This window comes from Caenorhabditis elegans, chromosome X, assembly GCF_000002985.6.
Source record: "Caenorhabditis elegans chromosome X".
Classification (NCBI taxonomy): Eukaryota; Metazoa; Nematoda; class Chromadorea; order Rhabditida; family Rhabditidae; genus Caenorhabditis; species Caenorhabditis elegans.
The window spans coordinates 4,972,515-4,998,192 of NC_003284.9; the positions used below are offsets into that span (position 1 = coordinate 4,972,515).

General features: G+C 38.9%; 2 protein-coding genes and 2 non-coding genes across 9 annotated transcripts; 2 read left to right on the forward strand and 2 right to left on the reverse strand.

The window, feature by feature from the left end:
• ZC8.6 (Phosphatidylinositol 4-kinase type 2) lies at positions 1 to 25,084 on the reverse strand. Its single transcript, NM_076448.8, has 14 exons — positions 25,041 to 25,084; positions 22,458 to 22,626; positions 21,566 to 21,663; positions 21,380 to 21,522; positions 20,790 to 20,918; positions 6,877 to 7,080; positions 5,487 to 5,649; positions 5,329 to 5,438; positions 4,461 to 4,515; positions 3,109 to 3,246; positions 1,701 to 1,834; positions 863 to 979; positions 720 to 813; positions 1 to 604 (listed from the first exon to the last, which is right to left on the reverse strand). Exons 1-14 carry the CDS (start codon positions 25,063 to 25,065, stop codon positions 402 to 404), a joined length of 1,782 nt encoding a protein of 593 aa, NP_508849.3. The 5' UTR covers positions 25,066 to 25,084; the 3' UTR covers positions 1 to 401.
• On the forward strand, positions 4,316 to 20,728 carry lfi-1 (Rootletin-like coiled-coil domain-containing protein; the record flags this gene model as incomplete). 6 transcript variants are annotated; one of them, NM_076447.6, is made up of 20 exons in its annotated part: positions 7,998 to 8,046; positions 8,726 to 8,981; positions 11,049 to 11,382; positions 11,553 to 11,691; positions 12,276 to 12,387; positions 12,436 to 12,525; positions 12,568 to 12,695; positions 12,747 to 13,110; positions 13,163 to 14,553; positions 14,612 to 16,143; positions 16,200 to 16,630; positions 16,676 to 16,859; positions 16,915 to 17,358; positions 17,405 to 17,656; positions 17,705 to 17,868; positions 17,914 to 18,693; positions 18,741 to 18,986; positions 19,037 to 19,275; positions 19,374 to 19,525; positions 20,112 to 20,728. In NM_076447.6, 18 exons carry the CDS (start codon positions 11,070 to 11,072, stop codon positions 20,339 to 20,341), a joined length of 7,191 nt encoding a protein of 2,396 aa, NP_508848.2. The 6 variants fall into 6 exon arrangements, with proteins under 6 accessions (NP_001362033.1, NP_508848.2, NP_001371014.1 ...); NM_001375027.2 differs by lacking the exons at positions 7,998 to 8,046; positions 8,726 to 8,981; positions 11,049 to 11,382 and adding exons at positions 4,316 to 4,511; positions 11,966 to 12,055 and having other exon boundaries at positions 12,261 to 12,387; positions 20,112 to 20,341; NM_001383570.1 differs by lacking the exon at positions 7,998 to 8,046 and having other exon boundaries at positions 12,261 to 12,387; positions 20,112 to 20,722.
• M03F4.10 lies at positions 5,660 to 5,774 on the reverse strand. Its single transcript, NR_131718.1, has one exon. It is a non-coding gene; the product is annotated as an Unclassified non-coding RNA M03F4.10 (non-coding RNA).
• On the forward strand, positions 7,786 to 7,959 carry ZC8.7. Its single transcript, NR_070973.1, has one exon. It is a non-coding gene; the product is annotated as an Unclassified non-coding RNA ZC8.7 (non-coding RNA).
• Positions 25,085 to 25,678: the final 594 nt, after the last annotated feature.

The following is a 25,678-nucleotide window of genomic DNA, read 5'->3' on the forward strand; positions in this document are numbered from 1 at the left end:
TAGTTCGAACAGATATTGTTATAATGGAACGATACAAATAAATAAAGAAATTTGTAGAAAAGTTATTCATTCACAAATATATGTCAAACGGGAAGAGGGGACCACGAACACAACACAACTGACAAAAATACGAACCTTGTGAGAAAATGATTGGGGGGAATTTCACAAATCAGGTAGAATTGGAATAGGAATTTAGAAATGATGGAAAACGAATAAAGCTAGAAAAATACAAAAATACAACACACAATATTGGTTAGTTTAAGATATAACCGAGTTCGAATCGATGGAAGATCAACTACTTGTCAAGAGAAGAGCAACTTGACTCGAGGAAGGGGAAAAATGTTTAGCGGGGAAAGAAATGATAGACGTGGAAAAAAAATGTTTAAAATTGAAATCGTGAATCACCACCAACGGAAGAACGGGGCTTTCGTTTGCACTTTTTGCTCATATGTTTCCTGCCACGATTTGGAGCCACCAGTCGATGATGCTGCTCCGGCGTCCGAAGTTGATGGGCCAGCAGTAGCTGCAGCGGCAGCCGACGTGGAAGGACCGGGCTGCTCAACATCAACGTTGCCAGATGTGTTTACCACGGTTGAAGCGTCCGCTGCAAAATTGATTGGCCTATTCATTGTGAATAAAGTTTCTCCAAAAAAAAAAAAACAAACAGCACAAATATTTTTCCGCTAATAAAATATATATTAATTAAACGACACCCATACAATCATAATTCGGCGCCTCTTCGTAATCAGCGTTACGTGATCGTCTTGACTTCTTCTTCTTTTGCTTGACTTCAACCATCAATTGAGGTGGCATCTAGAAATTTGAAATTTGATATTTTGAAAAAAAAAATCAGAATGTGTACCTGAATGAGCTGGTAAGGGCTCTTTTTCTTCATCAATGCTTCTCGCAAATTGAAAATTTGTCCACGCATCACAGACATTTGCTTTTCGAAGATCTTTTTGTCAAAACCTTTGTCATTCTGAAAATAAAAATCAATATATTAAAAATGTAATGAGAAGTTTTTAGATTATTAAAGACGGACGTTGAGATTTTATTTTTTCTGATACCAAATTTTAACAAAATGATAATTTGGACCAAAAAATGTATAATGCGGTCAACTAATACATATCAAACATATCATTTACAATATAAAAACTGAATTTTCTAATAACATTGATGAATACCTTTTAAAAATTAGTTTAGCGGTCTGAAGTTGACATTTTTGCATTATTGTCATTTATTGCATATTTTGGTAGTTTATCTCCCGTTATTTTGTTGAAGAAGGTACATTTAAAGCCAATAGGAAACTAATTTCGATGATTTTTGGTTACCTATTGGCTTTAAATGTCCCTTAATCAACGAAATTAAATGAGATAAACTGCCAAAATATGCAGTAAAGAATGATAACTTAAAAAGTTAATTTCGGGCAAATGCGACACAAAAAAAGTATTTTTGAAAGTTTTTTGAAAAGTTTTATTCCGAAATCTGTTCATTTGAGCCCATCGTAGTCTTATACGTTCAAAATCGTCTAAACCGTTGGTCCTCCTTCAAGAAACATTTTTAGGCAGCAGGAATACTCTAGAAAATCAAGAGTAAATTGCAGTTCAAGTTCAGGTATGAGTTTCAAAGCTTAACTTTCAAATTTTTTTCGTAATTTGTATTTCTTACTTTTAATTAATTGTTTCGAACCCAAAACTAACCTTGAAAACACGTCGAAGATCCCCGCATAGCTCGCGCACCCAATTAGTATCATCCAGCTTTGGCAGAAGCAGGTCAACAATATCATCGGAAAAGGGAATCTGAGCCTGTGGGAGAAGTGCCCAACCAAATGGATCTGGAAAATGTTATGTATTTCAGTATTCCATTTCTTCAAATTTCTAATCACTGTATTATTTTCCTTGCTGGTGTTATTTAGTTGAGATATATTTTTGTCAACATTTAATCGAAACGTATCGGTTTTAAATCACTTTCACACTTTGTTATCAACCCGACCAAAACTAGTTCGCTGATAATGAGAAAATATTATTGTAATCCTTAAAACTGAACAACAAACAATTGGTTTTATTTTGAGAATTGAATTTTTTGAATTTTAAGGTTTTGTTTGTATTGGTGAATAATACTTCCAGCATTTGTAGGAAGAATGTCAATCAACCTTATCAAAAGCACATTGTTTCAAAATTTCAAATAGAATTTCACTGTCTTGTTATTGTCAATCCAAAAATAGTGATTACCAAAGAATGAACGCCGATCATAAAAATTTGCGAGGCTGATCGAACAATGATCAAAACAGCCCAGTCTCATAAATTCAACATTCCATTTTTTTTGTATGTCGTCCATTCAGTCAAAAACACCTAAAATACCGAGTTTGACGATCAACAGTTCTGGTTGCCTCAAAAGTATCGAAATGTCGCGGTATAGTCTTTGAAGTGAGGGAAAGTTGTAAACAAGTGGGAATCAAGTTGAGAAAAAAAAAGCTTGAACACCTGTTTGTTATTAAGAAAATAAAAAGTTCAATCAAAACAAGTCTAAAAAAAATAGTATCTGAGAAAAATATTTGTATGGTTTTTAATTATTAACGGTTATTCTATGAACAGTGACCATGAAACATTTTTAAAATGTAAAGTTTCGCAGATATATTTGAAAACTGACAAGATTGGTGGGAACCCCAATTTTTCAAGAACCTTCGGTGTTAATTCAAATAGTGCCAGCGAAATCGGGTTTAATGTGCACTTTGTGACTTTTTTGTCATGCAGAGAACGGTTCTTGCTCGCCATGAGTTTATTGTGCTCAGTGAGCAAACACATTGCAAAATCACTCTGTGAAATTTCCAAAAATTATTAAAAAAAGTTCACTGACCTGTTAAGAAATTAAACGATTAAAAAATTAAATAATTTTTACAATTCGTTCTGTATTAGTAATAATTATTTCAATATAAGTTAACGCTTTTAAAATTTCACAAAATTTCACAAAAGCCTAGATAATTTTCAAAAACCTAGTTAAACTTTTTTTTAGAATTTCTAGATTTGTTCACGTCTAATTCAAACTTTAACCTACTCAAAAACGCCTTTTCCTCAAGTGCCCAACTGCCTGAAAAAAACAGCCACTTACACGCTCTCCACTCGTCAGGATGTTTGAACGGGAACGCCAATCCATTGTCGATGGCGGCCACGTCAACTGTCGGAATTGAAACATCAGCCCATTCAACCTCTGCCGGAGCTGGATCATCGACGACGCGTGCCGTTCCTGCTGAAAAACATATATAAGATAACAACAATTGGATATTGTGATGAGAAAAAGATGTGGAAAGCCAACTATTAATTAATGGGCTTGTCATATATCTTGCTAGGATGTGGAAAAAATCGGTTCCATCAAGAAAAACAGAAACTATTAACAATTGAACTAGTCTTCAGAAACAATATTCTCTAGCAAAATATCAATTCCAAGTTCCTGACGCATTTGCAAAGTTATACATATGCAACACTAAATTGAGATGTGTTATTCTGAGAATAAAACTATCATAGTTTTAAAATTTAAAAATCTAAAATTCCGTATTAATATTCCGGAAAATTTGTGGACAGCAAAAATTAAAAATCAAATTTTTCCCTGACGCTGAAAAGTACCACTTCCGTTGTTCCTTCTCCACTTTCAAATTTATTTATGTTCATTGGAGTTCCACTAAGCGTATTTATTTCTCGTTTCTTTGTGACCATACAATTTAACGACTTTTGAAGGTTGTTTTCGATAGAACTTAACTCGCCAACCAGATATCTTCTTGGGTGGTGTTTCAATTTCATTCTATTTACAAATTCCAATTTACCAATGATGTTTTTGTTAATATAGACTTAAAGGCGTGGTTTCGGTGAAAAAAACAGTAAACTCTAACCCAGATGTTGAACGGGGGGGGGGGGGGGGCGTGTCAATAACAAGGAACATTTTCACACACGCAAAGTGAACGAAAACAACTGAAAAAGATACCGTTGCAGAGAGAAAACATGGGAGAGGGGAGGTGCTTAGATAGTCGGGATGGTGGCAGGGACAATGGAAAACAACCTCAGAGTGAAGGCTAAAACGTAGAATCTGTAGAAAAACAGAACTCGGTTGTTTACTTTCGTTCTGTCTGTAGAGGTCGGAATCACCGCCTGCCAAAAAAAACTCATCAGGCACCCACCTTCCAGTCAGTCAGTCATTGGCATACGGATTCTACGTTTTCAATTTTTTTTTCGTATTTATTTTCTTTTTAAACTTTACTTTTTATTTTTAAGAACACACTACAACACGTGCTCAGCTGATCGTCTCAATTCTACAGTAAAGAATCATGAGCGATCCTCAGGTTGAGCAGGATGACCGCGATCGTGCCTACTCGTTCATGAGCAGCGACTCGGGAGTCGATACAACTCCACATGGACGCGTTGTCAGAGAAAAACCGCTGAAATCTACAACGACCTATGAGAAATACCCACCATCTGGTTTCGCCTCCGAATCGACAAAATCAATCAGCTTCTCGTCGCCAGGTACCTGAAAATTTAGATTATGAGTGAGAAAAAGGGTTCAAAATGGAATTACATATTACAATTTGCAATATTTTTTAAAGAGTTTTTTTCCGTGTGTACTATTTGAAGAGGAGAAATAAACCACTTCTGTGGTGCCAAAAATACAAAATATCATAGTAAAATGTTTAAAATTTTATCGTTAAAAAAATTATTCACAATCAAAAAGTGACAATTAATTAGTTTTTGACACTTTTCTCATAGGGAAAACAATCTGAAATAGTTTTAAAATTAAACTTGAAGTTCTATGAAAATAAACGGAACCGTAAAACGCTCATGAATTCACCCGTAAAATTCAGGACTTCAAGTTCTAGATTTTATAAAGAATTAAGCTTAACACTTCAAATTCATGACTTTCAACCTATTACTTTAGTGTGTATTGCACTTCTGAGATATCACAAATGCTATCAATAACATTAGTTCTACTAATTCGAATACATAACATTGCAACTTTCGAATCAACATCACCCAACACAATTGCTTGTGTCACTAATCGTCTTTAAAACATTAGAACATCACTTTCTATTTCTATTTCATCCATCTCAGAAGAACCCCTCTATATATAACACTGTAAACATCACGGTATCATCAAAAGAAGTAAGTAGCCTGAAGTTCCATTTTTCCCCTCTATTCTAGCAATTAGTACACCCTATCTTACACCTTGATCAGTTGGTCGAGGACTGTTTTCATAAGGTGTTCCTAGTCTCCTTTCATTCTGTAACAATTTCACTGACTATTCTAAAACTTTTCGAACACTTTTTCCTATGTGAGTTTTCCTTACCTGAGGTTTTGCGTTTGCTGGATCACATGGAACATCATTGTTGTGAACTGGTGCGCGATCAATGACATCGGCAAGAATGTACTTGATAAGCCAGTTGTCACTTCCACGATCTGAACATTTGAGAAATTAGTTTTCTTTTGTAACTAATATGGTCTTACCCGTGTTACGGATTATATAGTCAAGAGCCACCAATTTCTCAAACAAAAACTGAAACTCTCGTTGTGTAACCGGCGGTGGTGCAGTTTCCGGCTGATTGACCCAAGTCCGCAGCCAGTGAGCAGCATCCTGATATCCCTTGACAAACAATTGGAAGCTGCCCGTCTGCAAAAATTGGGAGCAGTTAATTAATCGTGTGGGAAATAATCGTATCCCAGTGTCTCCATCCTAATGGACCACGATTAGCAATTCCACTTGTTCTCCCAAGACCGTGGAGGGTGTTCCCCCTCCCTCTTCCATCATCAATGCACAATGAATTGGCAGAGAGAAAATGGGCATTTGGGCAGGGGAGAGGAAGAAGTGCTTTGCATTTTGGCTCAGTATCTCCCAAAATTATCTTTTCGTGCATGACACTCGTTTTCGCGCAGATGGTGGTGGCCAACGCTTGTCTTGGCTTCTTGGTTTCATCCCGCCCATCAAATCCTAATCCCTTACCACTTGTCAGTTGACGATGATTAGTCTTTTTGCTGTTCCCATATGTTTCCGTTGGATTTCCATCTAATAATTCTAGAATTTTGAGCAAAAATCGTGTGCCATGTTGTATTTTGAAACAATGAAAAACGTGTTTACATTACAACTCTAGTGTGTTCTCACTTTTTTTTTCTGCCAACGTTGTTTTGATTTCTTAAACGACACAAAAGAACGCACAAAAACAAGTTGTTGGCAAGAGAGAGAGAGAGAGAGAGAGAAATCAAGAGCCCCAACAACCCCTGTGCTCCGGGGGATCAACTTCGAAATGGAATGTTGCTGTGCTGATAATGTTCTAGACAAAAACAGCAGTACTTCCAAGCACGGGCAAAATGTGCAAACAACAATTATTTGGTTCGGTGGAAACTAATAACATTACTCAATTTCTCATTTCCTCTTTCACTCTATCTACATATTTCATTCCTTTTTTGGGAAAAGTGAAGACGTTCCTTGTTTATCAGAGAGAGAGAACGACCAGTTGGGTTGCGCTGTGGAGAATTGCGCTTTGTTAGAAGAAAAAACCGCAAAAAAATCATCGCTTCATAAATCTTCCTTCTTTTCTGTCTTATCGTTTGTTGTTCCATAAGTGTTCGTTTAGTTTGGCTTAGACTTATTGATGGAAATATCAAAAGTTGCAACAATTAAAAACCAAAACCTAATTCAATGACTAGTGACTAATGCGACAACAATTTTTCGAAAAAAAGTTTAACCGTTCACTGACACCAACCTGACAAACGCGACAAAAAAGTTTGATAAGAGCGATTGAATTTAAAGCGCAACGCCGTTTGTTTATGTCGATATGGTTTTCATATTACACAAGTTGTTCGCTTTTTCTTTCTACAATTCCAACAAAAAATTGCTCACCTTTTCCGGTAGTCCAATTCGATGAAATCGTCTTCCAATATTTGGATATCTTGATTGAATTCTCTCCTTCGTCCGTGCTTTCGCCCGGTCAATACGGTCATAGTAGAAAGTTGGAGCCGCCAGTTCAACCACCCCGGTTGGTGGTACGATTCCCAGCTTGAGCTTCTCATCCACAAGTGAAGCTCCAACTTCTGACAGGTATCCCTGCAAAAAGTAATCAGTTAGTCTTGGCTATCAAATTGTAAACATTTATGTATATCATGCATTCTATATGCTTCGGGATTTGTATGTACTTGACACCCCTCTTCCAAGTCCGCCTGTATAACCATATAACCAGCCAAATCGACACATCTACGGCAGGAAAATGGACGACGACTACACATAATTATTTCAGTAGTACGCTAAGCACTCATGCGCCAACACTACCAACAACCTAGGCCCTCCAACAACAGCAGCGCATCATCGAGTTGAATATTATTTCATCGTCCTTCTTTCCCCCGCGATGTGTTGTTCTTTCAAAGTCCATTGACCCGAAAAACCGGTAACGGCAACATACATACACATACACTTATGCCAAAGGGAATCATTACACTTCGCAAATCATTCAGTTTGTAATCCAAGAAGATCTGCGGATTTTTCGTTGTTTTGAGTAATACGTTTGAGTCATTTTCACATCAGAATGGGATAAATGTGCATCGTTACAAAATTCTTGCCACATTTTCTTCGTCGCAATTTTTGCTCTTCGACCGACTTAATTTCTAATTCGCATTCTTTGACAACCTTATTTTCGTCTCCCTTATGTGCACGTTTTCAACAACATTTTGCTCTACTAGAGAGCCTTTTTTCCCTTCATCGACACCAATTTCAATTGGCTGCCATTTCGAGAGCAGAGAAAAGTCATTGACTATGTTGTTTTCTGAGAATCGAAAATGAGTGTCGTGAAAAAATACGATGAGTGGCGGCGGTCAGCGCGGCGCAAAGGAAACCGGCGGCTCACAATTGCTTCGGACCAAGAGAGTAGCAATTATAGGAGTGAGCGAAACATTGGCAACACTGAGCGAGAGAGCAATTCTATTAAAGTCAATGGGCGAATCGGGGTGCGAACCAGCAGCACCTTTCCTAGAATAGCAACCAGAGCCAGTATTCTCTCGTCTCCTTCAATTCTTTTAGGTTTGTTCGATTTGAAAAATGCCACGAAAAATTGTTTGTTTTTGAAGACCAGATGTAATTTGGGATAAACTTTTTGTCTTAAAGGTGGATTGGCTTCAGTGGTTTAAAGCTGCTCATGTGGTGCCAAAATGCCAAAATATCATTGTAAAATAACAACATATTTCTTCTAATTTTCTACTCTAATTGGACTTTAATTATTTGTGTTTAAACATTCTAGCATACCGTAGAAACTGATTTTTTATTCAATTTGGAACTTTGCCTAAAACGTTGAAAAGGTGTTTTATTATGATATCTGATTTGTTTGAATGATTATAAAAAATTTAGATAAAATCCCCACTGACGCTATTCCACCTTTGAGGTCCTTTCAGTTGCAGTCTTCCCGTTTTTTCCAACTTTTGAAAACAATTTCCAAAACGGGCATAAAACCCCTGCAACGCCAAATCCCCGGGAAAATCTTGACAATGGTCGTTTTTTGGTGCGTGTATGTGGTCCGTGTCACTTTTTTGGACATGATGCCAGCCGGGCAAAGGACGACATGCCCATCAAACTTTCAAGCCAGTTGTCCTCCTTTTTTAGTGTGTGTCGGCTATCCTTTTTTGCAATTCTCGCCACACACACACACACACACACACCATCCAACAACAACTCTTTGAACCAAAGCAACAAACATTCTCTCCAGAAATCAATAGTGACAGGGTGCACATACACGCGCCAACCGGCGAACTCCTTTTTTGTCTTCTGGTCGCGCAAGCTTGACAAAGACATAGAATCAGCAGCGGCGGAACAACGAAAAAAGACACGTGAACGATTGAAGCAGACGAGAAGAGAAGAAGAAGAACGGCATCTGTTTAACGAGGGTAGAAACTTTCTCTTCATTGTGCTCGCAGCTCAGCCAATCACCTGCCCTTTCTATTCTTTTCTAAAACACAAATCCGGTAAGGTTTTCCTAAAATTGATTCATGGTCCCCCCAATGAATTGACATATGCATATATATCATCCAGCTTGGCAGCAGCTTATTTTCCTAACGTGAAGGTCGGCACATTTTCTCTCCCTCTTTCATTTTCTCGTTCAACGCTAGAAATAAATCGAAAGAGAATTTGAGTTCCATGTTTTAGGCGACATTCGGTCCCCTGTGAGTAGGAAAAAACATAATATGTGTTGTTTCGGCAATTTTCTTGTTCAAATGTTAGTGGGTGGAGAAGTAGATAAGGGTATTTCCATCACCTTATCAACAAAAAGCTTGTTGCGGAATCAAAGGGGGTTAAAATAACAGTTCGCCTTACTATCGCGATGTTTTTTGTTTCGAAATTCAAAAAGTGTGAAGTGAGTGTAGAGGATTATGTGTGAGACCGTCTTTCAAAACTAATGTTGTTTCCTCAAAATTTATACTTTTTTAGGGAATTAAATCTAGGAAAAAGTATACGATGTTCGTATAAGTACTCAGTCAAGCTCTACTTCCAAACAACTTCCCACTACTCATCCACCATTCTTACGCAACTTTTCAAAAAGATAGCAGCCATCATTAGGCAGTTTCCCAGAATTGAAGTGAGAAAGAGAGAGAGAGAGAGAGAGAGAGAGAGAGAGAGAGAGAGAGAGAGAGAGAGAGAGCACGGCTCAACCGCGGTCTTGTCCTTGCTGGAGCACAACGATCGGCCAACGTCGTCTTCTTCCCCTCTTCCGTATTTCGTTCTGGTCGTTTGTTGTTGTCGACAACAACACAGAGAGGGCGCCCTCCCAGATCGATGGCTCAAGCCACCAGAGTACGCGCGCCCCACTCCAAAGAAGGCGTGGCCCGTGGCGATGGGCAATGTTGATGTCGTCGTCGTCGTGCTCCACTCGCTCTTCTCCATCTCTCTGGCTCACACTCTGTTTACTTGTTTACCTCTTGCCTAGAAAGGGGAATGAAAAAAAAAGAGCAGGCCATCCGCGCGAGCCCGCTCAGCAAAAAAGTCGCAATTGTCCACCCTTCCTTCTCTTTTTTTTCCTCTTCGAAATCGGTGGAAAACTCCAAGGAAGCTCTTGTTTAAGTCATATTTACTATACTTGGTAAATAGGAAATGCAATAGTCACTAGTCACTGGAGCAATAAAATAATGTGTGCTCAATATTTTTCGAAAAACAAAAACAATTGAAGAATTTGTGTTCTCGATTGTTTTCGACACTGCCTTTTCCTCTACTAAAAATTCCTAGTAGCTAAATTTTCAACTTCAAAATTCACATGACTAGTGTACATACCTTTACTCTATTGGACTCTTCCCCCGGTTGCTATGCGACAAATAACGATTCCAGCTTACCCGCGCGCCCTCTCTCTCTCCTGCTCAATCTTCCCGCCTCATTTTTATATGTACATGTATATATTTGTCAAAAATTGGATGGGAGGGGGGGCGAACAAATGAAACATGCAAACAAAATACGTGTTTACAAGACCTCCGACCTACCGAATGCTCACACTCTTCACGACTTTCTTTTTTGAAATTCGATCTACTCAAAACATCCAGAGCGCGCATCTTTTCTCGCTTTCTAGCTCTCTCTGGCAACATGCCCTCCTCGTACACTAAGTCAAAGAAGATTTGAGATTAACTGAGATTAACTATTTCTTCAATATTTCTCCTATAATTGTGAATTTGTAAGTTCCAGTTACAAAAAATAACAAAAAATTTCAACTTCAAGTTCACTTGCGATTTCAATTTCAACATAAGTTTACCGCATTTTTTCAACATAAGTTTACCGCAGTTTTCTAAACAATCTTTTCAAGGTTTTTCGGGGCATAAGAAAAGAGCGTCGCCTTTTCTTTTTTCCATCCACCACATACTTCAATGAGGTGGAATGAAAACAGACTAGTTTCACTCTCTATTCCAACTGTTGCCATCTTCCTCGAAAAATAGAGAAAAGACGACCTCCGCGTAAACAATTTCCAAAACCTCAAGCAAGCTGCCAAGCTGCGTATTCCGGCGTCCTTATTTCGCTTTCCCCCTCAACATTGGCGGAGATAACTATTGCAGCATGCTGATGTGCTCCATTGGATGTTCTTCAGCTGTGGCGTGAATAGCAGCTCCCCAGGTCGTCAACTAGTTGTGAGCGAGTCGGTTTCGGAAGATAATCTACACAACCCATCATCACACGCGCTCCGAACCCTATCCCCGGTTTCACCACCGACAGCTAATTCTAGTAGTTCAACTAGCAGATCTTGCTCACCAGTTGTTCGTGCAGAAACTATCGTTGCTGGCAAGTGGACGCATATATCTGGAAAAGTTTCTGTTAGGCCATTGACGCCTTCTGAAACCGAATCGGTTCTTGACCGTCAACGTCAGAAAAATCGTCGATCTTCTAGAAAAGGTTTATGTGTGCTCTTGATATGTTTTCTTTATGTTTGACTGTTGCAATTTTGAGAATGCACCCGACTTGTAGATAGTTTGAGAAAAATTCAATTTTTTTTAAAATTTGAACCCTTTTTGCTCACTTTCAGTAGTTAGAAGTCTTGATTCATCTTTCTATTCCTTTTATAGACAAGCTCAAAATGTCGACTCACGACGATACTCGAAGCTCTGGTGGAGGAGACGGAACAATTCATATTCCGTCGGCAGATGCCAAGGAGCCAACTCCGGAGAGCCCAGGCTCTCGTTCCAACTACGGAGAATTCTACTGGTATGTATAAATTTATCAACTTTGCCGATGCATGCGCTTTGGCTTGGTGCAGAATCTCTCTCTTCGAGAAATTTTGTCACCAATGTCTTTATATAAAATCTCTCTCTCCCTTTTCACGCCACACATCTCTCCCGTTGTTGTTTTTTTTCTTGTCAAATAATTCCATGTTGTTTTCCAAAATGAACAAAACCCAGCCCCCTATGTCATAAGAGCTGTGAGCCTCGCTAGTTTTAATATCGAATCTAGTTCACAAACACATATTGCAATTCTTAAGTCCAACAACAGACAGTTTGAAAACGTACTCCTATACTATTCACATGAAGAAGTCGGAGGAAGAAATTCATGATTTTGATATGGGAAGCTGGTAAGTTGGCGGAGATAAAGGTTAGACTAGCTAAGGTCTTTTTTAATTCTCATAATACACCTTGCCTCATAACAAGCTTGGAACTCAAAAATTAACACCACGCGTCATTAATAAAAGATAATCAGAGATCTTTAATTAAAAACAAAACCAAAACCAACATTGAGTTGCCGTGTTGCACGCAATAGCCACGTGTTACATTGTTAAGGGATGAGTACTCCAGGGATACTTCTGGTGAGAACAACTATCACCACACTTCCTCGTTTGACGATGATCTTCTCCTCGAAATTGATAGCTCTCGTGGAGCCGCAGTCGCTCGTCTTGACCGTACTCAGGTAAAGCTTAGGAGATGCCAATAAAACTTTCAAATGTTATATTTTCAGGACGACTTGAACAAATTTCGTCAGCGTATCGACAACAATGTTGAGCAACAAAGAGAATATAGTGAGATGATGGCTGCTCTCCAAAACAAGGTTATTGTGTGATGTGTTTCTTACAAAATTTGAGTCTTTCAGGTACATGAATACCGAAAACACATTGCTGAGCTTGAAGGAAGAATGGTTGGAGCGCGCAATCGTATGCTAGACGACCCTACCTCAAATGTCATGATCTTTGACAACTATGATCCAGGAAATACTTACATGTTTGCTCATAATTAAATTATAGCTATTTCAATGAATAATCCTATTTTCAGTACTAACCACAACGTTGAGTTATGGAGCCCGGCAAGAGGAAAGCGGGAGACAATCCTTGGCGGAGGTGGCGCGCCAGGGCTCACCACAGTGAATGTGCACGCTGGAGCTGGCTACTCGGGAAGTGGAGTTGCTGGATATGGTGGAGGTGTTCAGGCAATGGTCGGTGACCCGAATGCCAACTATGAGATGATTGCCAGGTTAGATGAAGAGAGAAGACGTTCGGATGAGTACAGAATGCAGTGGGAGAATGAACGTCAGAAGTCATTATCATTGGAAGACGAGAATGATCGTTTGAGACGTGAATTTGAGCGGTATGCCAATGACAGCAAAGATAAGGAGAAGACATTCATCAATCGTGAAAGAGTGAGTTATCAATAAAATGCTAGAATAAAACTAAAACTTATCTGCTTTTCAGAATTTGGCTCAATACCTCAGCGATGAGCAGCGTAAAATGCTAGATCTCTGGACAGAGCTTCAAAGAGTCCGCAAACAGTTCTCTGATTTGAAAACCCACACAGAAGAAGATCTTGACAAGCAAAAAGCTGAATTCACTCGTGCCATTCGGAATGTCAACAACATCTCAAGAAACGCCGCATTTTCCGCAGGTGCTGGTGATGGTCTTGGGCTTTACGGATTGGAAGATGGTGGAGATGTGAACAGAACTACCAACAATTACGAGAAAGTTTTCATTGAAACCATCAAAAGAATGAATGGAACTGGTGGAGCTGGATCGGCTTCAAGTGCAGATCTTCTTGAGGAGTTGAGAAAAATTCGTGGAGGCGGAAGCTCGGAAGGAGATGCTGAATTACACAAAGAACTGATGACCAAGTATGAGGAATCAATTGAAAGAAACATTGAGTTGGAATCCAGAGGAGATGACTCTCAGAGAAAGATTGCTGAACTTGAAGCTGAACTTCGCCGAAATCGTGAGAAGCTTAACGAAGCTCAAGGTGCATTGAAGAAATTGCACGAAATGGCTCAAGATAGTGAAAAGAATGTTGATGGAACTGTTTCGATAAAGAGAACGCGCTCTTTGTCACCAGGAAAAACGCCACTACCACCATCTGAGGCCCTTCGTGCTGTTCGAAACACATTCCGCAATAAGGACAATGATATCCAACAATTGGAGAGAAAATTGAAGATTGCTGAAAGCCAAGTTAAGGAGTTCTTGAACAAGTTCGAGAATGCCGATGAAGCTCGCCGTCGTCTTGACAAGCAGTTTGCTGATGCGAAACGCGAGATCAGCAACCTTCAGAAGAGCGTTGACGAAGCTGAGCGCAACTCTCGTCGCACTGACGACAAGCTCAGAGCCTCAGAGGCCGAGCGTGTCGCGGCCGAAAAGGCAAGGAAGTTCTTGGAAGATGAGCTTGCCAAACTTCAAGCATCATTCCAAAAGAGCTCAACCGACGATGCTCGCAAGCTCCGTGATGAGATGGATGAGCACACCAATTCTATCCAAGAAGAGTTTAAGACTCGCATTGATGAGCTGAACCGTCGTGTGGAGAACCTACTTCGTGAAAACAACAGGCTCAAGTCAGAAGTCAATCCATTGAAAGACAAGTATCGTGATTTGGAGAACGAGTACAACAGCACCCAACGTCGTATTGAGGAGAAGGAAACTCAAATCCGCTATTCTGATGATATTCGCCGCAATATTCAAAAAGATCTGGATGATCTCCGAGAAAAATATGATCGAGTCCACACTGACAATGAGAAAATCCTTGGTGAATTGGAACACGCACAGAAAGCAGCACACTTGGCTGAACAACAATTGAAGGAGATCAAGATTCAGCGCGATGATTATCAGTAAGTTGTCAAAACTTTTGAAAGCGTTATTCAATCTTAAATTTTGTTTTGTTTTCAGAAAGCAGAAGGATGAGCATGCTCGCCACCTCTTCGATATCCGTCACAAGTTGGAGACTGAAATCAAGGGACGTCAAGATTTGGAGAAGAATGGAGCCCGTAACAATGATGAGCTCGATAAACTTCGCCAGACTATCAGCGATTATGAGAGTCAAATCAACTTGCTCCGTCGCCACAATGACGAGCTGGACACTACAATAAAGGGACATCAAGGAAAGATTACTCATTTGGAGAACGAGTTACACTCACGTTCCGGAGAGATTGAGAAGTTGAACGACTTGAACCAACGTCTTCAAAAAGAAAAACAAGATATTCTCAACCAGAAGTTGAAGTTGGATGGAGATGTTCAAGCATTGAAGGAGACAATTAGAAAGTTGGAAAACGAATTGGAAAAACTTCGCAACGAAAACAAGGAACTTGTTGGAAAAGAAGCTCGAGCAAGAGATGCTGCCAATCAACAATTGTCCCGTGCCAATCTTCTCAATAAGGAATTGGAAGATACCAAACAAGATCTGAAGCACTCTACAGATGTCAACAAACAATTGGAGCAAGACATTCGTGATTTGAAGGAACGCTTGGCTAATATTGGAAAAGGAGGACGCATTTCGCGTGACAGCACCACAGGAACCGATGGAGGTGCTTTCGGTGATCGCAGCAGTGTTGCTGATCCGTCGAGAACTCGCGGAGCAGCTGGAAGCACCGTTTTCGTGCCAGCTGCCGAGGACATTGAGAGCAGAGGTGGAGGTGAAATCGATATTCCATCATCTGGAGATGTCATTCACGGACGCGATGGTCGTGATGGCAGGGATGCTGGAAACCGTGGAACTCATACCATTACAAACACCAAGGAGCGCATTGAGAGAATCGAGAAGAATATTCTCGATCGTTATCATGATGATGAGCTGGTCGAGCACAAGATCCGCGAGGTCAATGATCGCTGGAAGAGGGAGCTTGAACGGCTTGAAAACGAAAAAGACGATCTTGAGCGCAGAATCCGTGAGCTCGAGGATGAGCTTTCTCAGATCGGACGTGGAAACGATAAAACTGAGAACGACATCACCGAGTTGAAGAGAAAACACGCAGCTGAAATTGACAAGTTGAAAAGTGATATCAGTGCTCTCCATGACAAACATCTCAGTGACCTGGATGATGAAAAGGAGCAGTATGGAAAGGCTGTTGAGAATCTCAAATCTGTTGAAGATGATCTTCGTGATAAGCTCAACAATTTAGAGAAGCAATTGGCTGATTCTCTCAATCGTGAAAATGAATTGGAGAGAGAAAAGAGAGATTATGATGAGAAGATCAACAGCTTGTATGGTCAGAATCAAAAGATCAAGGACGAGTGGGATGATTTCCGCAATGATGCCGATAAGGAAATTCAAAAGTGGAAGACGGATGCTTACACTGTTCGCTCAGAAGCCAAGGCTCTTGAAACCACCAATACTGCGTTGAAGGCTCAATTACAAGCTGCAAACGACAGAATTGATCATCTCACGAAGACCGTCAATGATCACACTTCTAAAGTTCGCGACTGTAAGTTTAATCCTTTTTAATGTTAATAGATGAATAATAACCGTTTCAATTTTCAGTGACTTCCCAAGTTCGTCATCTTGAAGATGAGCTTGCTGACACTAAAGGAAACCTTGTGCAGAAGGAAATGGATCTTGAAAGCACCCAAAATCGTCTTCGCTCTCTTGAAGATCAACACAGCACTCTTCAAAGTGACGCTAACAAATGGCGCGGAGAATTAGATGCTGCTCTCCGTGAAAATGATATTCTCAAGAGCAACAACACTAATATGGAAACTGATTTGACCCGTCTCAAAAATCGTCTGAAGTCCGCCGAAGACGCATTGAAAGAGTTGAAGAACAGTTTGAGCCATGCAAAGACCGAGAAAGAACGCCTCCAGAACGCTTTCCGCGAGAAGACCAAGCAAGCCGATCATTTGAACCAGTTGGCTTCTCAATTCGATACCAAGCTTACCAAGCTTCGCAACGAGCTCCAAGACACCAACGATAAGGTATGCTAAAAAGTGTCGTGTATACCAAACAACATTTCATTTCAGCTTATCACATCGGACACAGAGAGAAATGCTCTTCGTAACGAGCTTCAAAAATTGAGCCAGGAGCTTAAATTTGGAAATGAGCAGATTCAACGCAAATCGGACGAATACCAAACTACTATTGATGATTTAGCACATTCCCATCGTGTTTCGGAAGACAGTCGTCTCAATGCTCTTCAAGAACTTGGTATGTGCTAATAAAGTTTTATGAGAGCTAATTAATAAATTGTTTCAAATTTCAGAAGCCAGAAAGTATGAAATCAATGACTTGACTTCTCGTCTTGACAGCACTGAACAACGTTTGGCCACACTTCAACAAGACTACATCAAGGCTGATTCTGAGAGAGATATTTTGTCGGATGCTCTCCGTCGCTTCCAATCATCTGCCAATCGTGTTATCAACTTCCATACATTTGTGGACGGTGGAGCCGGATATGTTGATGGTGTTCCAGGAGGAACCAGTGTCATCGGAGGAGGTCCATCAGCTCAACGTTCAGGAGCATACGATCCAAGCAGTGGAGGTGTGATCGGATCTGGAATTAGTGGAGGACCAGGCGGATCTGATTTCGGTCGTGAAATCGAAATAGGTCGCGGTGACTCGGATCAATCCGATGTTGCTTATCCTCGTTCAGTTCCGTTCCCACCATCTGCTGACTTTAGCAGCGGACGCCCAGGCGCTGCATCTGGTGGGTTCTTTTTAAAAATTTTCTGTCTTCACATATGATTTTTCAGCAGGCGGACGTGTGATCAATAATCTTGATGGAACCACAACAGTTAATATGAATGGAGGGTTCGACATTGCCAACCTTGAAGGAACTCTTCAATCGTTGCTCAACAAGATTGAGAAGCTTGAGATGGAGCGCAATGAGCTTCGAGATACCTTGGCCAGAATGAAAAAGAAGACCACTGAGACTCACACCACCATCAATCAGAAGGAAACTCGTTACAGAAACATTGAAGATAACCTTCAAGATGCTGAAGAAGGTAAACATATAACTCATTAACAAATGATTTCTATTTTTGCAATTTTAGAAAGACGTGCTCTCGAATCTCGCCTTCAATCAGCCAAAACACTTCTCCGCTCCCAAGAAGAGGCCCTCAAGCAGAGAGATGAGGAACGTCGTCAAATGAAATCAAAGATGGTGGCTGCTGAGCTTCAGGCACGTGGAAAGGAAGCCCAACTCCGTCATTTGAATGTAAGTAGTGATAATTTGTCAAATAATATCCGCAATTATTTTCAGGAGCAACTGAAGAACTTGAGAACCGATTTAGACAATGCTCATACTGATATTCGTTCCCTCCGTGATAAGGAAGAACAATGGGATTCCAGCCGTTTCCAATTGGAGACCAAAATGCGCGAAAGTGATTCGGACACAAACAAATACCAACTTCAAATTGCATCGTTCGAGAGTGAACGCCAAATTCTCACCGAAAAGATCAAGGAACTCGATGGTGCCCTTCGTTTGAGCGACTCAAAGGTGCAAGACATGAAGGATGATACTGACAAACTGCGCCGCGATCTGACCAAAGCCGAAAGCGTTGAGAATGAGCTCCGCAAAACAATCGACATTCAGAGCAAAACTTCACATGAATACCAACTTCTCAAAGACCAACTTCTCAACACTCAGAATGAATTGAATGGAGCCAACAACCGCAAGCAGCAACTTGAAAATGAACTTCTCAATGTTCGCAGTGAAGTCAGAGACTACAAGCAACGTGTGCACGACGTCAACAATCGTGTTTCGGAGCTTCAACGACAACTCCAAGATGCTAATACGGAGAAGAATCGCGTTGAGGACAGATTCCTTTCTGTTGAAAAGGTTGTCAACACAATGAGAACCACTGAGACTGATCTTCGTCAGCAATTGGAGACAGCCAAGAACGAGAAGCGCGTTGCCACGAAAGAGCTAGAAGATCTTAAGAGACGTCTTGCTCAATTAGAAAATGAGAGACGCAACTCCTCGCAGCTTTCCGATGGATGGAAGAAAGAAAAAATCACTCTGCTCAAGAAGATTGAACTTGTAAGATTACTTGGTACAATCTATATTTAAATAAATTTATTTTTCAGCTTGAAAACGAGAAGCGCCGAACTGACGCTGCCATCCGCGAGACTGCCCTTCAACGTGAGGCTATCGAAAAGTCATTGAATGCTATGGAACGTGAGAACAAGGAGCTCTACAAAAACTGCGCCCAACTCCAGCAGCAAATTGCCCAACTTGAAATGGAGAATGGAAACAGAATTTTGGAACTCACAAACAAACAACGTGAAGAGCAGGAGAGACAACTCATCAGAATGCGCCAAGAAAAAGGACAGGTGAGAAATATACCGAGTTTGAATGAAAATTCACAATTAAACATTTTCAGATCGAGAAAGTCATCGAAAACCGTGAGCGTACCCATCGTAATCGCATCAAGCAGCTTGAAGATCAAATCGCAATTCTCCGTGATCAACTTGATGGAGAGCGTCGCCGCAGACGGGAGTATGTTGATCGTTCCATGGTTAATGATATTGGACGTCTCGGCTCAAATGTTCTTGGAATTCGTAACAGCTATGGAGATAACAGCATTGATGCCATTATCAATGGTGGAAGCCGTTCAGTAGGGTAAGTATAGATTTGTAGGGTAAGTATAGATGTATGTGTAAGGTGAAATTTGATTTTTAACAGTTTCGGGAGTTTTTTCATAGAGCAGTTTATTCCAGATTTTATCCACGTTCGACGTTTGCTTCAAATCCATTGACTCCTCCACTCGGAAGTTCTACACCAACTCATCGTCCACACGTGACCGATTTCAGAAGCGCCGTTGACGCTGGCAGCAGCTATCGCCGTCCAATCTCGACGATTGAAGATTCGGGTATGGAAGTTACATTCAATACATATCCACCAGAAGTTTCTAAACTACAACAAAATACTCCCGTAATCCGGGTTCATAGAAGTAAGAGCCGTGAGGTGATGCATCAGGAGGTCCACGAAACTAGAGAGATGCATCACAGAGAAGAGATCCAAGATGGTGGAAAACGTATTCACATTCCCAGTGCAGAGAACCAATAGAAATTTTTAAGCATATGTTTTTTGAGCACAACTTCTTCCTTTTGTGAACGTCCTTTCGAAACCAAACCATTTTGTTTTTTTTTCTTTTCTCCAAATGTTACTGACCTTGAGTGATTAACTTCAGAGCTCGATACTTCTCAAAATTTTAACATGGAGAAGTGAGACGGACTGAATAATTATAAAAATTTTCTCGTAGCACGAGAAACTAGTGTGTACTTCTTCTTTCCTCGATGTTTTGTTAGTATCCTGATACACTACTTAGTGTACAGTTCTCAGTACCAAAAACTTCCCTTTTCATGTCCGTCTCACTTTTCCTAGTGCAATTACAGCAACAATAAATCAACCCTAGTGTGCTTGGGAGACCAGTCTTAAAATAATCCCTTTTCTAGGATCGGTGTACGGAGGCTCGATTAGAGATCGCGACTCGGTCTACGGTGGCGGTGGGCGTGATTCGTCGTTCGGCACTCGTGCCGGCGATTCCATCTCTCGTGCGGGTGTCGAGCCACGAGATCCATCGCTCGTCGAAATTCCATCCAACGAGCCGCCAATGACAACGTCCACCCATTCTCAAGGAGGATCTCGCTATGATACCCTGGCACCTAACCGCGACGACTTGTAGATACCACTCACCACAGACTGCTTGACCAACTCGACTATACGCTTCTGCCTAACAAGCAACTTCACATAACCCCATTGCTTTTTCCAAATGCTTTTTCTTTTATCGCTTATAATTCCGTTTCCTTCTGTCCTCGTTTCAATTCAATTATTTGAATATTCCTATATTCTCAGTCCCTTAAAAAAAGTCCAATAATAACTACACCGCCCTCTCCAGTTTTCCCCGATTTTCATGTGCACCAGACGCCCTTTCTTCCATTACTTTTCTCAACTTTCTATCGTTCCGACTACTGCCCTTCGCAAACTTTGACAATAAGTCTCATCTATAATGTATTGTAACTCAATAGTTAGCAACCGTGATGTAATAAAGTCTGTAATTACCCGAGTCCAAGCTGCAAGAAAAAAGTCCAGAACAACACACTTCACATAGAACATGAAAACATTAAACTGACCTGATTTGGTGGCAGGCAACTACGTCCAAAGCAGCACGGAAGGAATACACGATGAATCCATTTCAACCATTTGGGGTTTAGTGAACCGTATGGCTCCTCGTTTTTTGGCTTGAAAACGGCAATGATTTCCTGGAAGTATTAGATTTCAAATATTGAAAATGAATATTTTTTTTAAGTAAATAAGAAACTGAAATTCGACTAGAGCATCTTTTAAAAATATGTTAAAAGTTTTGTTTTTAGAGATTTATTTTGAAGGTTTACCAGGAAAATTTATGATGGCTCTAACTATTATTAGCGAAAATCCAAAAATTTTCCAACTACAACAAGAAGCAGGGACAGGAAATTCATGTGGGATTTTTGTTGCTACATTTTCAGATTACAAAATTGGTAAGATAATTTCCGAGAAGTTTCATTATAAAATCCAATTTTTCAAATCAATAGGATTGTTTAGAGCATTGAGAAAACTGCGCAACTTCGCCTATCATCGGTAAAATAGGTCCACCATAACATATTTTTTAAACAAAATTTTGAATAAAAAGTTTCTAAAACACTCGAACTATAATATATACGAGCAAAACAAATTAACTAACGTCGTGCATGTTCTTGACGAAATAACTACCACTGGAACCCTGAGCAATTCTCTGTGGGTAGTGACCATTGTGAATGGCACGACACGCTTCGTTGAACTTCAAAGAGATCGTTGCTCCGACTGTTGATCCATATGCATCGCTTCCTAAAATAATTGGCTCATTGTCAATGTACTTTTGTTAACACACCTGTGTGCAACAATTCGTCATCAGAAGTGTATGGATCGTGATAGTCGCTTCTGCCACCAAATTCAATTGTTGCTTCATCGGCGTGGCTTCCAAGAGGTCTGAAAAAAATTTATTGACGTTTTTGTTCAAATTACTGAAATAGTAAAAGAAATTGAAGCAAAACTAATTTAAATTCAAAATGTTCAAGTTTCCAGTTTCCAGTAATATTAATAAATTTGCAATTTAATATTTCTTCTAAAAATCATTTTAAGGATGTAAAAAGTTGTATAACTTAAATGAGTTTTTATTGTTTGCGTTTAAATCTGAAAAGTCGTAGAACTTGTACCAATGCTCGGAATTTCTCAAAAAAAGTACATTTTTGAAAATTTGTTTAAAGTGTTTTATAATTTAAGATAATTTTTAGTGATCTGTAAAATATCTTTAACTATAAAATAGTGTACCTTCAATTGTGAAAAAATAAAAGGAAAACTGAGTCATATTTGAGTTTTTTTTTTTGAGTTTTCAAAATAATGGCCTAGTTTTGATATTTTTTCGTTTTCTTTTTTTAAATCATTTTTTGTTTGATGATGAGACATTTTTCGAAAAGAAAAAACTAAAAATGAAATTATGTGAAATTGTCAGTTTCAGGGTAACCGAACATTCAGTAAATTTCTTTCTGGATACCAAGAAAATATGAAAACTGAAATAATTAGTTGAGCAAAAATTCAAAAACAAAAATCAGCCTCTATTTGTATTTGTGTTAAATTGAAAGAAAACTACACGTTTCTTATATTCAAAAAAATCAAATACAGTCGCATGTTGGCGCTTATCCGAAACAAATCTTCTCGAAATAATTTTCTTTCTCTCTGCACGCATTTTCCAACAAAAATTACAATCTTCTTTAAATACTTACCTATGAAGTGGAGCAGTTTGCTCAGCTCTGTTCGATCTCTCATGCTTCACTTTCTTCCCACGGGATCCCAACAATCCAACGTTCTCATCGCAAGTTTCTACTTCTGATTCAGACGCTCCAGACGACGACATTCGAATGTTACGGCGACTTGGAGAAATGGCCGACGACTCTGCAAAGAGAATAATGATAAGATTGTATAAACTAGTGACTGTTATGTTGCAGTTAATAGAATATGTGTCTGGGCCACAAAAAAAAGAAGCGAATCTCTAACAGAATCAGTTTTGAAAAAGGCGAAAACTTGATCTGCGTCATACTAACTATCCGCATCACACATGATCATCACGATTGGAGGTGAAAAAGACTATTTCTCTAAATAAAAAAAGGTAGCGTATTCAATGTTCATCTTTCTGTGTGGGGTCACACTTCAGTGAGAAGCCTTGCCAAAAACAGATGTGAAATTATTACACAGTGGCTTTTTGAAATTATCAGATCGAGGCATGAAATGCATGAATTCTTAAAGGGGGAGTAGAGTTTGTGGGGAAATATATGTTTCTGACTCTAATTTTGCCCCTGATACCGAATATCGATGTGAAAAAATTCAAAAAAAATTCCCTGATTTTATATTAATTTTTAAAATCCGAAAATCCATTGGATGCCTTTATGTGAGTTTTCAAACGCTGAATTTTCCCGCCAGAGACGCCCCGCCCACGAAACCGTGCCGCACGTGTGGGTTTACGAGCTGAATATTTTCCTTCTATTTTTATTTGATTTTATACCGATTTTCGTCGATTTTTCTCATTTTTTCTTTTTTTTGGTGTTTTTTATTGAACATTTTGTGATTTTCGTAAATTTATTCCTATTTATTAATAAAAACAAAAACAATTCCATTAAATATCCCATTTTCAGCTCAAAATCGACTGGAGACGAGGAAAATCGTCTGGAGATAGAACGGATCAACAAGATTATTATTATATCATTAATAATATTTATCAATTTTCTTCTGAGACTCTTATTTACGCCAAGAAATAAATTTAACATTAAAATTGTTCATTTTTGAAAAAAAATAATTAAAAAGACACATTTTTTTGGAAAAAAAAAATAAAATAAATTGTCCTCGAGGATCCTCCGGAGCGCGTCGAATCAATGTTTCCGGAACTCTGAAAATTAAATGTTTGTATTATTGTAGAACCCTTTCGTTATTGAGATTTGATAACTTTTAAGTAATACAATTTTCGCAGTAAGACATTAAAACATTTCACAATTAAGCTGGTTCTGAACTGTGTGAAGTATATTGAAAAAAACTAACTGATACAAAAATATAATTTTATGATAGTTTTCTGAATGTCCCAATATAAACGATGTCAATTCTGCGACATGCTACAGTCATCCACGAAAGTAACCCGAATACCGACAAAAGAAGAGGAACGCCAACTTTGGATAGACGCTCTAGGGGCTGATTTTGGTCGGAAAACGCTTAAATTTTCAGCGAACGAACTATTTTTTTATATTTTGATTGTTTTTAAATAATATTTGCCATAAGAAATTCTCACTTTTCCAGGAAACGTCGTTTCGCCGCGATTTTCCTCGTCTCCAGTCGATTTTGAGCTGAAAATGGGATATTTAATGGAATTGTTTTTGTTTTTATTAATAAATAGGAATAAATTTACGAAAATCACAAAATTTTCAATAAAAAACACCAAAAAAATGAGAAAAAATGAGAAAAATCGACGAAAATCGGTATAAAATCAAATAAAAATAGAAGGAAAATATTCAGCTCGTAAACCCACACGTGCGACACGGTTTCGTGGGCGGGGCGTCTCTGGCGGGAAAATTTTGCGTTTGAAAACTCACATATAGGCATCCAATGGATTTTCGGATTTTAAAAATTAATATAAAATCAGGGAAATTTTTTTAAATTTTTTCACATCGATATTCGGTATCAGGGACAAAATTAGAGTCAGAAACATATATTTCCCCACAAACTCTACTCCCCCTTTAAATTTTGAAAGAACGTGAAAACCAGCAGTTAAATTTTCTTGTTTTCAAGCTTGCAGATTTTTGGTGATTATCTGTGCAAAAGTGTTTTTGCAAGATATCTTTACTTGTCATAAGAAACACAGACTTAGATATCTCAGACTGATTTTTTTCGTTTCAAAAATAGCAATGTTGTTGTGAAATTTTTTTTCAATTCACTGCTTCCTAATAGTACAATTTGAAGTGAATTCAATAGCATGAAAAACCACTTTAAAATATTTTTTTTAGAATTATAGGTTTCATCTCTGCCTCAGCGAACTTTGCCGCAGCTTTCAATTTAGAAAAAAAAGTATTGTTGAACAGTTTCTTGAAAAGTTCTAGACATTTTTTCACAACTTGTTCTTCATTTCTTAACATTCAATCTGTTTCAACACAAATACCTTATTATTTTTTATTTAAAAAATGCCGTCTCCACAAAAAATTGATTTTGTGTGCCAAATTGTAACAATACAATTTCACAAAAAAATATTGCTGATATTTTTTCATCCCCGGATTTGTTAACTGAATTTTTCCCATATTTTTCCACAATTTTCCTTAAAAAACACTTACCAGAGTCGGGATGTCCACTGTTCATGGCGTAGAGCTCAATTTTGCTAGAAACTGAATGATTTTAGACAGGAATCTGGCAGAAAAACGGGAAACGCTCGAGAAAACAAATTAATAATTTAATTTTCTAATTTTAAAACCCATTTCATTAAAATAACACACTGATTGTTGGAATATTAAACAAAAAATGACTGAAAACCATGAAAATAAAATGAGCAACAAAACACTTCTCAATAACAAAACATATAACGTGATAAATAAGCAGGAACTGGATTTGAAAAAATAGCTGCATTCATTAAACACGCATCTGAGAAGAAATTGTCGGTGGAGCGTACTTGCTGATCTCCTTGTTCAATGGCCGGTGAGTGTGTGAGTGTGCGTGTTGAGCTAGTCGCTAGTCAGACCACCTGCATAGGCAATTGAACTGTCGGCAAGATTGAAAAAATCGATAACATGCTCTGAAGGACTGTTTAAAAATCCGAAAGTTGATTTTGAAATAAACAAAAGATAAACTGGAAATACAAATATACATTTGCCATGCAGAAGCATTGAGAAAAGATCATCAGACCTTGTTTCAGCAATTATTTAAATTTGAAATGTACACCTTTTTCTACTTGTTTGCTAGAAAATTCTACGCACTG